The sequence below is a fragment of the Protopterus annectens genome, chromosome 4.part1 (genome assembly GCF_019279795.1).
Source record: "Protopterus annectens isolate FY-2018-M chromosome 4.part1, PAN1.0, whole genome shotgun sequence".
NCBI classification, from domain to species: Eukaryota; Metazoa; Chordata; order Ceratodontiformes; family Protopteridae; genus Protopterus; species Protopterus annectens.
In genome coordinates this window covers 628741301-628754303 of record NC_056734.1, presented here as the reverse complement: position 1 = coordinate 628754303, position 13003 = coordinate 628741301, and the positions used below count along the sequence as shown (strand labels likewise).

Below are 13003 nucleotides of genomic sequence, written 5' to 3'. Positions count from 1 at the left end.
TTAAAAGAAGCACCCAAATCCCTATCAGGGAGTTTGCAGAAGATACCTATGCTTCAAAGCAGGCTCTATCAGTTCTATGGACAGCCCTTTGGCTTATCTACTGCACCCAGGGTATTCACAAAGTGCCTAGCTCCAGTCATTGCATTCTGTAGGCAAAGAAATATTCAAATATGTCCATACCTGGACGATTGTCTAATTCAGACAGAAAGCCAGGACATACTTTTGAATCATCTGGCCTTTGTTCAAAGGGTACTGACTTGTCTGGTGTACACCATAAATGAAAAGAAATCACACCTGGTACCCTGTCACCAAATTATATTCCTGGGCGCAAGCTTGAATACAACTTCCCAGATGGCTTTCCTCACGCCAGAGAAATGGGCTCATTTGACAACCTACTTCAAACAAGTGGCCACAAAAACCCAGTTATCTGCAAGGCAAATACTGCAAGCCTTGGGGTTCATGGCCTCCTGCATTCTTCTAATTCCATATGCAAGGCTGCATATGAGGAGACTGCATTGGTATCAAAAGCCTATGGTGTCAACATTCACAGGATCTAGAAGCTATGATTCCTATCATACCTTGCCTACACCTAGAGTTCCTTTGGTGGGCAGAGGCCTGCCACCAAAACAAGGGACTACCATTCAGACTACTCCCTGCCGCCCAAATCTCAACAACAAATGCATCAGACTATGCATGGGGGCTCACCTGGCAGGGAAGTGCATTCAGGGCAAATGCAACCCAAGTCAAATACACCTACACATAAATCAAAAGGAAATGTTAGCTGTACAGAATGCTCCGACACCCTTCAAGGACCACATTCTTCCAGGGCAACTAATAGTAAAGACAGACAACACCACGGTCATGTGGTACATAAACAAGCAGGGGGGTACACACTCTTACCCCCCTCTGCAGACTAGCCATGGCATTGTGGAACACAGCCTTGAGCTACCAAGTGAATCTACAAGCTCAATTCCTGCCAGGAACACTAAATACACTGGCAGATGGACTAAGCAGAAACCTCGTGGACCCACACAAGTGGAAACTGGAAACAAGGATTTTCAACATGTTGACAAGCAAATGGGGAAGCCCAGATATAGACTTGTTTGCCTCCCCCCAGAACCATCATTTGGACAAATTTTGCACAAGGATTCCCCACAAACTAGCTTGGAAAGTGGATGCTCTAGCCTTCAACTGGAAAAACCTATCAGTTTATGCCTTTCCTCCCCTGCCTCTGCTAACCAAGGTACTACTAAAGATCAAACAGGACAAGCCAAGGACAATTTTAATTGCACCAGACTGGCCACGCCAACACTGGTACCCCCTCCTGCACAGTGTGTCATGCTTGGCCCCATGGCATCTGCCTCAGACTCCTCCCCTGTTATCTCAGCAGGAGGACCAGATTCTGCACCCTCAGCTGCAAACCCTGAACCTAGCAGCCTGGCTAATTACCTAATCTTGCCTTTACCACCCCTCAGTAAATCAGTGATGGATATCATTTTAGAGGCTTGGAGGCGTAGTACTAGAAAGTCTTATGCTGCAAAATGGAAAAGATGTTGTACCTGGAACCAATCTCAAGGAATGAGCGCAGCAGTGCCCAATTTACCTCAGATTCTGCAATATTTGACTGAAATGCTTCATAAGGGCTTGTCCTTTTCCTCCATTAAAATTCATGCCTCAACCATTTCAGCTCATTATAGCACAGAGCCTCCCTACTTCTCTCACTCACTGCTCAAGCAGCTCCTCAGAGGGGCCAAAATGTAATGCCACAGAGGAGAGCTCCAACTGCAGCCTGGGACCATAACTTTGTCTTGGAGAAACTCACTCTTCCTCCTTTTTGAGCCAGCTGTTACTGCAGATTTAAAATTCCTTTCCTGGAAAGCAGCTTTCCTTTTAGTAATCACTTCTGCAAGAAGGGTGTCTGAGTTACAGGCCCTTATGGCAGTGGAGTCTTTCATCATCTTTCATGCGGACAGGGTGTCCATTAGAACCAGTCTCTCCTTCATGCCCAGGGTGGTATCCAGTGTGGCTCTTAATCAGGCCATTCATTTGCCTACCTTCTTTCCTAACCCACAGAACAAAGGGGAATGGATACTGCATTCCTTAGATGTGCACAGACCACTTAGATTCTACTTGGACAGGGCTAAACCTCAAAGGAAATCTGAACAACTGCTGGTGGCATTTGCCGCAGGGACAGAGGGGAAAGCTATTTCAAAATGTATAGGCCACTGCATTCATTTCTGCTATAAGCACCATGGAAAACCTATCCCACAGGGTATCAGACTCCATTCAACCAGGGCTGCATCTACCTCTACAGCCTTTCTCAGGGGCGTCCCTACAAGGGACATCCTAGAAGCTGCTACCTGGAGTTCTGTACATACTTTCACCAAGCATTATCATATGCCAATTTTCTCTAAATCCATAGCTGGTTTTGCCACTGCAGTCTTGCAGGGCCTTATAGCTGGTCCTAATTCTATTTAAATTCCTCCTTCCAACCTTAGCTTTGGGAATCTACCCAAATGTAATGACTGCAACAGTGAAACACGAAGGAACATAGTACAGTTGTGTACACTTACCATAAATGTAGATGTTCAAGTGTTATTCACTGTTGCAGTCCTGGTTACCCTCCCTCCAGCCCCCTTTCTTCTTTTGGCTATACCTCTACTCTCTCTTACTATGCTCAAAAAGCTTTTTGGTGTATTTGATTTTTTGTTGGAAGTATATCCTTGTATTATAGATTTAATTGCTTCCCATTAGGGGGGCACCTGACATCTGGGGCAAGACAAACTGATGTAATGGCATCGGCTGCATGTTTTATACCCCTGACATCATGGAAGAAGGGACAGCAACCGATGCAGGACCCAAGACTTTGTTAATCAGGCTGACTGAGGGCTACTGCAAGCAGATAACCCAAATGTAATGACTGCAACAGTGAATACACTCGAACATATACATTTATGGTAAGTGTACACAACTGTACTATTTCATCCTCTCTGTAGCAGTATTCTCTCTGTCCCTCCTCCCCCCTTTTGTTTTTTTGTTTTCCTCTGGCCAATGGGTCTTTCTTTTTTTCTCATTCTGGATGTACATTTAATCTCCTTTTCTTTTCTTTACCTGCTGGATTGTTCTAGTTCTCCTGAGGGGAAACTGCTGTACACAAAGAAAGCCCTGTGAGGAGTAGGAAATAATGCATAGTCTACACAGATAGTGACTATAGACATGGACGTAAACCTTGGAGTTGAGTAAGAATTATCTTGCTCCTTCTGTCCTGCGGGGTTACTTCTTGACATTCATGCCAACCATTGTATCCATCAAGGAGGGGTTTAAAGTGTTATGTACAGTAGGTACATTCTTCTATCAGTTGATCTATGAAGAGTACTCTCCTTGATGGGCTTAGAAGTGCCTTTCTTCTGTGCTCAGTGTTGATGGTCACTCCAGCTTGTTCTCATCCATTGAGTTGGGCAGGTGTATACTTGCATATTACCTGTTAGCAGTGGGGTTTGCTAGATATTTGTTGTTTGATTTGCAGGAAATTTGCTTTTGTTTGGTGATAAAGGTGAGCTGGTGGGATCAGGGGAGATGAGTACATTAAAGTTGCTGTTATGAATTCACCCACCCCAGAACTTGGGAGCGTTCATAAAATGTATATTGCTCATTGGTGAAGAGAACAAACTCAGCCTTATGATCCAAGTGATCTGGGTGTCCTCATCAATCTGCTGGTAAGATGATAATTTTTTTATTTTATTTTGTGCTTGCATATCTTTTCAATATAAAAAGAAAGAACAAATTATCAGAATGTGCAACTTTTACAAGAAGTTGTTTTAATACTAATTTTCTAAAGTGTAACCCAGTCAGTCTTAACATTATTATGCAAAGCCTTATTCACACAAACATTGTTGGTATTTTGGGAAAATCCAACAGATTGCCAGTTTCTGAAACCTACTTCAGGAATTATTGAAACGGAGAGAAAAGTAGACACCTTGATGGGTATGGAATAATCTAAGGGCCATCATAGACAAAAAGTCATTAAATCTGGCTTTGTTCTTTAGGTTTTTATTATTTGTAGTGCTTTTGATGCTGTCCAAGTTATAGTTGCCATTTTCCTAATACTAAGGACTGTGTTAAAATTAAATTAGTGTATTTATTCTTATCTGCCATAATTAGTTATTTCATTTTTCTTTGTTACAGTACATAAGAAGTTGTATCATGCTTAGCAGAATGCCCAATTTGATGCTGATGTCAAAGGAGAGTTTGTATTCTCAGTTGCCAGTGGATACCTTCACCATGCCATCTTATGCACGTCGCATCTCCACTGCTACACCATACATGAATGGAGAAGCTTCATCCAAGTCTCTCTGGAGCATCAACAGTGCACTTAGGATAAAAATTCTTTGTGCAACTTATGTGAATGTAAATATCCGTGATATTGACAAGGTAATGCCACTCATAAGATTCATTTTACAAATGCTGTAGTGAAGATTACCAATTTGTTGACTAGTATGTTACAATGAAAATTTTCACATGCAGAAGTGTGACTCAGAAGCAGGGAAATTTAGTGAACTACAAGAAATTCACATTATGTACACGATGGGGGTGTGATTCATAAGCGTGATCTTTGCGTATGCGTGTCATGGTTGTTAACAAGTGCCAAGTGTTTTTGCAAGTACCAGTTGTGGTGCTAACAAGTCAGGTTGTGGAATAAACTCTGCTAATCAGATTACCATTTAATGGAAAGGTTGAGTAGTTGATGGAAAGCGTTTTTGTTGTATTTATTTATCTTAAAACACTAAAAATGCAACAGCAAATTACCCAGTGTGCCTTTCTCAGCCAGAATAGGATTTGAACAGTATCAGTTAGTCATCTTTGAAAAATCTCTGTAATCCCACAGTTAAAAGAAACAGTCAGAAAACACTTTAGGATAGGCAAAACACTACAGCAGGAAAAACAGTAAGGAAATCAACAAAGGGGAAATGGTTAACTTTTCTCATGTCCTTTGTACAATATCACATAAATTCAGCTTAACAGATAACCGAACCACTAATAAAAAAAAAAATGGAACACTATCACAGCAGTTTTGCAGGGGGGGCTGTGCCCCCCACACCCCGCAACTTTAGATATAATAACTCCGAGATTGCAGTACATGCTATAAGCTTGCTACAGTTGGGGATAAAGGAATATACCTGCTTTCCCCACTGTAGTTCAATCTCAGAGTTAGCATATCTAAAGTAGCGGGGTTGTGGGGGATGCAGCCCCCACATGGGTGGGTGCAGGTAGGCTTGCCCTCCCTGCAAATCTGCCGTGATAGTGTTCCATTTTATTTTTATTAAGTTTGATGGACCGTAATTTCGCAAAAGTGCACTTTTGCTTAATTCAGGTTGTACTTTTGCTTGCCGAAGAAACGTAACTTCTGGAAACATCAAAAATCTGGACAAAGCCCCTGAAAAATAGGTACAAATCTGTACGCTGATTAACATGGAATTTGCATACACAAGTATGTAACCCTACCCACTCCAGTGGAATTATGGGATACCGACTTTCAAATGCAAACTGAAGAACAGACCATCAAAATATGGCCCCCAGACCCTGTAGTAAGTGGTAATCTTTTTTTTTTTTTTTTTTTGAACTGTGTAGCAATGCTGTTCACTGGGAAGGGAGAAGATGATGAACCTTAGGATTTTGTTTTTGGAGACTTGCAGTTTGTGGGTTTTGTGGTACAAGTAGGGCATGTAATGTTAGGCAATATTCTAATCTTAGCAAAAGAGTATTATAGTTTGCTAGGACATTCAAAAGTCATTCTCCATGGCCTACAGATCAGTGGCATAGCTAGAATTTGTGATGCCCAGGGCTGTTTGCCGTCCTTCCCCCTTCACAAAATCATGGTCGAATGGGGCCTCCCATACACAGCCCTCCTCCCTGCAGCCATTCTAATGTCCCACTACTTGGTTATTTTGCCCCATTTACCATAAACAATGTAATGTGCATACTGCTTTACTTCTACAATGATTATTTGGATTTCATTTAAAACTTTTATTTTACATTTTATAGCATAAACACCTGCTAAACAAAGCGATACAGTCTCACAGTGAAAATAGACTTAGGATTAAAACTTCTCTGCCCTTGAAACTCACAATCATTGAAACAGCATTGTAACACACATTCAAAGAAAATGCGTCTGGCCAGTGGCAGATAAAGATTACCTTTGGGTTGTTTTCAAATCATAAGCCCCTTGCACACAAAACATACATGTGTTCTTTGGTCCACCTTAATTATATTCCTTGGATAATACAGCACACTTGTTAGAGAGCGCATGTTAAGTTTATTGTTTTGAACATTTTTCCAGTAAGCAAGGAAACAAAATGCATGAACCAATAATGACAAAACTGCCCACTTCAGAACATTTCTATCATAAAAGTCTACTCAAACTTCTACAATCCGCCAGTATCAATAAATGTGCACAATCTCTGCAAAGCTAAAAGTCATCAAAATAATTCCACATTAAAGAGATCTGTAACTAATGAACAGGTTGCTGCTAGCAAACAACTTTATATTTCATTGTTTCATCTATAAATAAAATGCCTGTTGCCCTTGAGGAATAAATTGCCTATGTTACATTAAAAAATGATAAGCTGCTGACATATATAAACATCATAAAGTCAAAATTACCAAATCACCTAAGGGAATTTTTTTTTTTTTGCATGTGCGCAAGTAACTGGAACCTCCATGTGGAAGCTTTGCCCCATCACTCCATGATTCACCCTTACTTAATATATATTAACTCTGTGACTATGGTTACACAACCTTTGCAGAAAAGTGAAAATACCACACAGACATATACAAGTGCACACACACCCTCTGTCTTAATAAAGACTGTTTCCTACTCTAAGTCTGATGCCCATAGCTCCCTTGTTAAATTCAAAGTCTGATGTTTCTTACACTAAGTCTAATACACGTATCTCCCTTGTTAAATTCAAAGTTTGATGCACGCTTAAAAGCATCTCACACTGCAGTCACAGAAGGCTGCAAACAGTGCAAAGACCGATTCTTGCTCTAAAAGTACCTTAACAGAATTTAGAAGTATAGACTGCCGGCCCGTAACAGTAAAAGTGCAGAAAGTACACACAGCGTGCTGCTAAGTCTGACGCACATATCTCCCTTGTTAAATTCAAAGTCTGATGCACACTTAAAAATATCTCCAACTGCACTGCAGTCACAGAAGCCTGCAAAGACTGTTTCTTGGTCTTGCACTAAAAGTACCTTTACAGAATTTAAAAGTGTGATGCCTGCAAAGACTGCCGTAGCAAAAGTGCAGAAAGTGCACACACAGAGCTTGCCATCGAGCTTAACAGCTGTTACTTGCAGATATGAAAAAGAATTTAAAGAAAGTATCTTAACAGAATTCAAAAAGTACGATGCCTGCAAAGACTGTTGTAACAGTAAAAGTTCAGAAAGTACACACACACACACACACACACACACACAGCCTGCCATTAAGTATCTCTAGAATTCAAAAGTCTGATGCCTGCACATTGCACACACTTAACAAAAGTATCTCAGACTACAGACACACATACTTAACAGAAGCCTGCAGTTGAATTCACACAAGCTTATACCTTAACAGAATTCAAACGTATGATACCTGCAAACTAAAGCTGCCGTAACAGTAAAAATGCAGACTCTCAAGCTCATAAGCTTAATGGCTGTTTCTTGCACATATAACAAGCGGACCACAGACTTAGAAGCAGCTGCAGTTGAATTCACACAAGCAGAATAAGAAATTATGATACCTGTAAACTAAAGGCTGCTGTAACACTTTTACACTCCAGTATGTAGGCTAACTAAGCTTTCCCATCGCTCACAGGGTGTACTGGAGGATCTCGTAAATTTAATAGCTACTTGAGGGTCTCTATAGGTTTTGCAAATACTTGTCTTTCTGGAAATAAATATGCTATTACTATCTTTGATGCCTATCACTTTACACACTGTGTCTATATATTCTTACAGTGAATTACCTAATGGCAGGTTACTGCTCCAAACTTATCGATCCGACTATTATTCATTAATCCCAGAGTCTCTACATCATACCAAAGGTCAGATCCACTTACTTAATTTCTCAAATGAATTACCTATAAAATAGTTGCAAATATGATGAGTGGGAAAACGTTTCTTTGTGTTTCTGCGTTGTCTCTGGGTTGGTGAAAGGAGCTAATTCAACCAGAAGTGTAGCCAGTAAATGATCCAGTGATAAATATGTGCAGCCTAAAATCTGGCCTGCCTTTCAAATCTACAACAAAAAGTAGATGAAAGTAAAGGGTTTTGGGACTGTTTTTAAGAAGTGACATAGTTATAGTACAGAAAGTGGCAAGAAGAATTAAAGAACGTCCTTTTTATAAGAAGGTTGCTATCTGCCTACTTTTTTCTAGTGTCGTGTGTAACTGGATGGCAAAAATACAGCATGTGCAAGTATATTGGAGTAACTGTGAGGCCGATGAAGCCCAGGCTCAGGATACAAAGCACACTTAAGACATACTTTCTTTGAAAATTCACATTTGGTTAATAGTTTGGCATACAGAATGTGCACGGGCTTAATTACTTGATATTAAATTTCTATTGCATGGTACAGGACACCTCACGAGCACATTTTATTCTTTGTCATTTTATACTTATGAGGTGGACAGTAACAGTAAAAATGCAAACTCTCAAGCTCGTAAGCTTAATGGCTATTTCTTGCAGACTTGCACTGCTGCACATAATAAGCGGATCGCAAGGTAATGGCGTGATGGGAATTCTTCCGACAGGCTGTCTGCCTTGTGAAACTGACGTCATCGCTCATGCCTTGCATGCGATGACGTCAGGAACAAATTGTCAAAAAAAAAAAAACCCAGGAAAATTGGAAATTAAAAGGGCCACTCAGAAATTCGCGGCACCCCAATATTTTGCCCTTAAAAACGGTACTTACTGAGGAATTCAGAAAGGTTGAGTGGTATTTTATATATAGTCCACCGAATGCAGCATCCATAGAAAGGAGAAATTTATTTCTAGAAATAATTCAGTTTTCATAGGATATAATTTGTATTGTTGATTGGAACCAAGTACATAGTAAACAAGATTTAAGAGGAGAGCACAGTGGGTTCAGGCTTACAAAGGCAGAAAAAAAACATAAGAACTTTATTGGCACAACTGGGACTAATAGATATGGGGTTCCAGGCAGACACAAAAGTTGTAATCAAGGGTTTACATATTATTCAAAGCAGGAAAGGACAAGGAAGAGTATTAATGAGGTTTAGCTATCCAAAAAAATACCAGCAAACTTTGGTTAATCCAGAGGTGGGCCCATGGATTTTTTTGGGTCATGCATTTATAGGAATAGAGCTTCAACTGTGGCAAGAACCTGTCATGCCTAGGCATTGCTGATTTCCTGTATTTAAAGTGGAAAGAGAAAAAATAGATAGCAAATACAAGATTTAGTCCAAAAAGGATTGGAACACGTAATTATAAGTATATAGGAGTAGAATGATGTCAACAGCAGAATAGTTCAAGATATAGAGCAGTTAGAGGTGTCCCAGAGGCACAAGGAAAAACCAAACCAGCCAGCCAACAGCTTTTCAAACAAGTGACAAACTTGCAGTTATAGGGGAATACAATCTCTAGTGGGTGCTTAAGTGAACTGAGAGTAATTAAGCAGCAAATTCAGTTTTATGCAAACAATAAAATATGAATGGAAAACTACGCCTTACAGAGTGTAAATTTTACAAATACTCCAAAAATATGTAGAGCTCTGGCAGTGCACCTTAAACAACAAAAACATGAGAAGGCAGTGTATGAGCTAAAGGATCCCACAATGAGTCATATTGTCAGCATCATCAAGTAATTGACTTATTACAGACATACTATAAGGACTTATATCCGGTTGAAATAGAGCAAGATGGTATACAAGACAGACTGCAGTAGGTTTTGGACCAGATTCCCTGTTAGAGATTGTGATACCAAGAGAGGGAATCCTTAATTCAAGAAATTACAGAGGAGGAATTAAAGGAAGTATTGCAAGGTCAAATCACCTGGCCCATATGGTATTCCTGTGGAGGGTTGGAAGTTAGTGGGAAATACTGAAGCCCGAGTATGGAAAGAGCTATTTGACTTGATAATTCAAACCAAGGATACACATTAAGGGCACAAAGCAGTCTTCGTCTTATTTCCCATCTCTTTATCAAACCATGATTATAAGCTGCATATGGCAATAGCTGCTAAGAGATGGAACAAGAGCATCACTAGTCTAATTTCCTTAGATCAGACAGGATTTATAGAAGGCAGGAACACAGCAGATAACTTGATTAGAACACTTCTGATTATGCAGCAGGCCAGTTAGGAGCATTGACCAGTAGTGCTTTTATGCCTTGATGCTGGAAAAACATTTAATAGGGTTGATTGGAGATACCGTTTTCATAATTCTAGGGCATACCTGGTCTGCACAAACATGGAAGAGTGATGCACTCTCTCCTAGTGCGAAGTCCTCATTGGTCAGGTCAGACCCCAAAGCTAACCCAGAGACATTTAAAAGGTATTCCAAGGCTAACTACCTACAGTTCAGCAAAATTCCAAGCCCCCCCCCCCCAACCCTGAGAACACAGCTGCCTATGAGGACTTGCTCACAGGTAACTTGTACAATCATGTAAACAGCTTTATAGAGATAGCTGGACCTGCTGGAAGTAAACATAGAATAACCACCAAAAGCAAGCCACCATGGTGGAATCCCATTATAAATAGGTTGCATAACAAAAGAAAATTGTGTCCAAAATAGGAAGGGAGTTGCCCGGCAAGATAAAAACCTCAGTCTGAACAAGCAACACATGGGACTAATGAAGTCCACCAAAGCCAAATATGAGATAAAAATTGCCTCCCAAACTAAGGATAGTCACAAAGCTTTATTCAGTTATGTCTACAACCTTAAACGCAGCACCCAACAATGTGCTGAACCTAAAGGTGAATGCAACTACCCGTGCAGAGCAAGAGGAAATAGGATATCTGATGGCTGAGAAATTTAGCTCCAGTTTTAATAACCGACCACCCCCACCCCACCCCACCCCACAGTAAACACTTTACACAATTTCTCCACCAACTGTCAGTAGGGAGCAGATGTTCATCATGTTTCACTGTTGCAGTCATTACACTTGGGTTATCCAGCTGGCAGGCTACCCGCAGTCAGCCTGAATTCCAAAGTCCTGGTCCGGCGTCGGTTGCTGTCGCCTCTTCCCTGTTGTCAGTGCGTCAGGGGTATAAGATGCAGCTGACGCCAATTTCTCCAGTCCTTCTTGTCGCTTGGTGCCCAAAGCAAAAGCAGTTCGCAAGTGCTGGTCGGCTGACTCCTGAGATTTTCGAAATCGAATTTCAGATACGAAGTCTTCAATAAAGCTAAGTACCCCGTTGGGGAAACTTTTTTCTTGCTCCACACCGATGTCAGAAAAAGTTAACAATTGTATTTCTTGTGGGAAGCAAGTACCTCATCTCATAAGGGTTTTCATTCTTACTGTATTCCTTGCATATGCCCTGACCACGATGTTGCTAGTTGTCGGTTTTGTGCTAGATTTAACCAACGCACTATTAAGCGTCTGTACGATTTTGCATTTCATTACTTTGGGTGAAGGTTTAATTATATAATGCCATCTGAACAGCCGACAACCGAAGTTCATAAAAAGTGCAAGGAAAAAGAAAAGGACAGGCATCCGAAGTCCAAAACCAAAGACGAAGCCTCTGCTAGGCCAGTCGCCGGTTCTCAGTGAGGTGCTTTCGCAGCCCCTGACACCCGCTACCGACTCCCACGTGGAGACAACTAGGCCTCTGGATACTCAAGGTATTGGGCCCTCGGAAACTATTCCCTCAGATGGGTCCGGAGCCGCTGAGCAGGCATCTGCTTCTGAGGGTGTTTTCAGACCAACACAGTTATACATCAAGCCAACTTCAACTTCCAAGACAAAGACCAAAACAGCTTTAAAGACAAAGAAACAAGTACGGTATTCTCCTGGACAGACTTTCATGCTAAGAAACAGATGCTCAAAATGGCCGAAGACTTCATTACTTTGATCAGGGGTTCCCATCCCCCTCCTGATTCGAGGCCTAGGCAAGACACTGAATATGATTCTTCTGAACAGGTTTCAATTTCTTCTGATTCCTCTTCAGAACAGGGATACTCTTTTCCTCCCTGTGAGGATTCTGATGCTGAAGAATCAATCCCTTCAGCCTCTCCTCCTGAGGACTATTCTTTTGGGGAAACCCTGCATACCATGAGGGAGCATTTTCACTGCAAGAGCCAAGATTACTCAGAATCTAAGAAAAGTTTCAGAGATTTTCTTTTACTTCCTCAGCACAGACCTCTGGCTATTCCACCTGTACTAGACATTGTAGATGTATTTTCAGAGTCCGGCCTGTCTCCTGACTCTCTACCCCCTGCACCCGTTAAGCCAGACAGGTACTACAGAGTTCCAGATTCACATAAATTTCTATATAATTACCCTGCTGCTGACCCAGAAACCATATTCTCAGGGTCTCAAAGGGGTCAAGGCTTCCACTGCAAAAAACCCTGTTCCCCCTGATAGGGATTCTAGAGCACTGGACAGATGGGAGAAAAAAGTTTACACTTCTGCTACCTTGGCTGTAAGGGCTTTAAATTGTCAGTTTCATATGCTTAAATATCAGCAATACTTAATGTCACTGTTAAAACAGAAAATGTTGACAAATTCTGAATGTGCTGAAAACAAGGAAATGCAGGATTTATTGCATGCAGATGATCAAGTGGGAAATCATACTTTGCAATGTGGTTTTGATTCACTGGAGGCCTCTTGCAGGGCCGCTGTTACAGGCTCTGTCATTCGAAGGCATGCTTGGTTAAAGGAACAGAATCTGCCTGATCATGTTAAAGCAAAATTATTGGATGCTCCATTACAGCATGATACTTTGTTTGGTGTTAAGGCAGAAGAGGTGTTAAAGAAAATGGAGGATAAAGCGAAATCTATGC

At 41.1% G+C, this 13003-nt stretch overlaps 1 protein-coding gene across 1 annotated transcript in view; it reads left to right on the top strand.

The window, feature by feature from the left end:
• PIK3CA (phosphatidylinositol-4,5-bisphosphate 3-kinase catalytic subunit alpha) overlaps nucleotides 1-13003 on the top strand; it is a 1902358-nt gene that overhangs the window by 590189 nt on the left and 1299166 nt on the right. The window contains exon 8 of the mRNA XM_044070443.1: nucleotides 4186-4431. Coding sequence (XP_043926378.1) covers nucleotides 4186-4431 — 246 coding nt within the window. The remainder of the gene's footprint in view (nucleotides 1-4185; nucleotides 4432-13003) is intronic.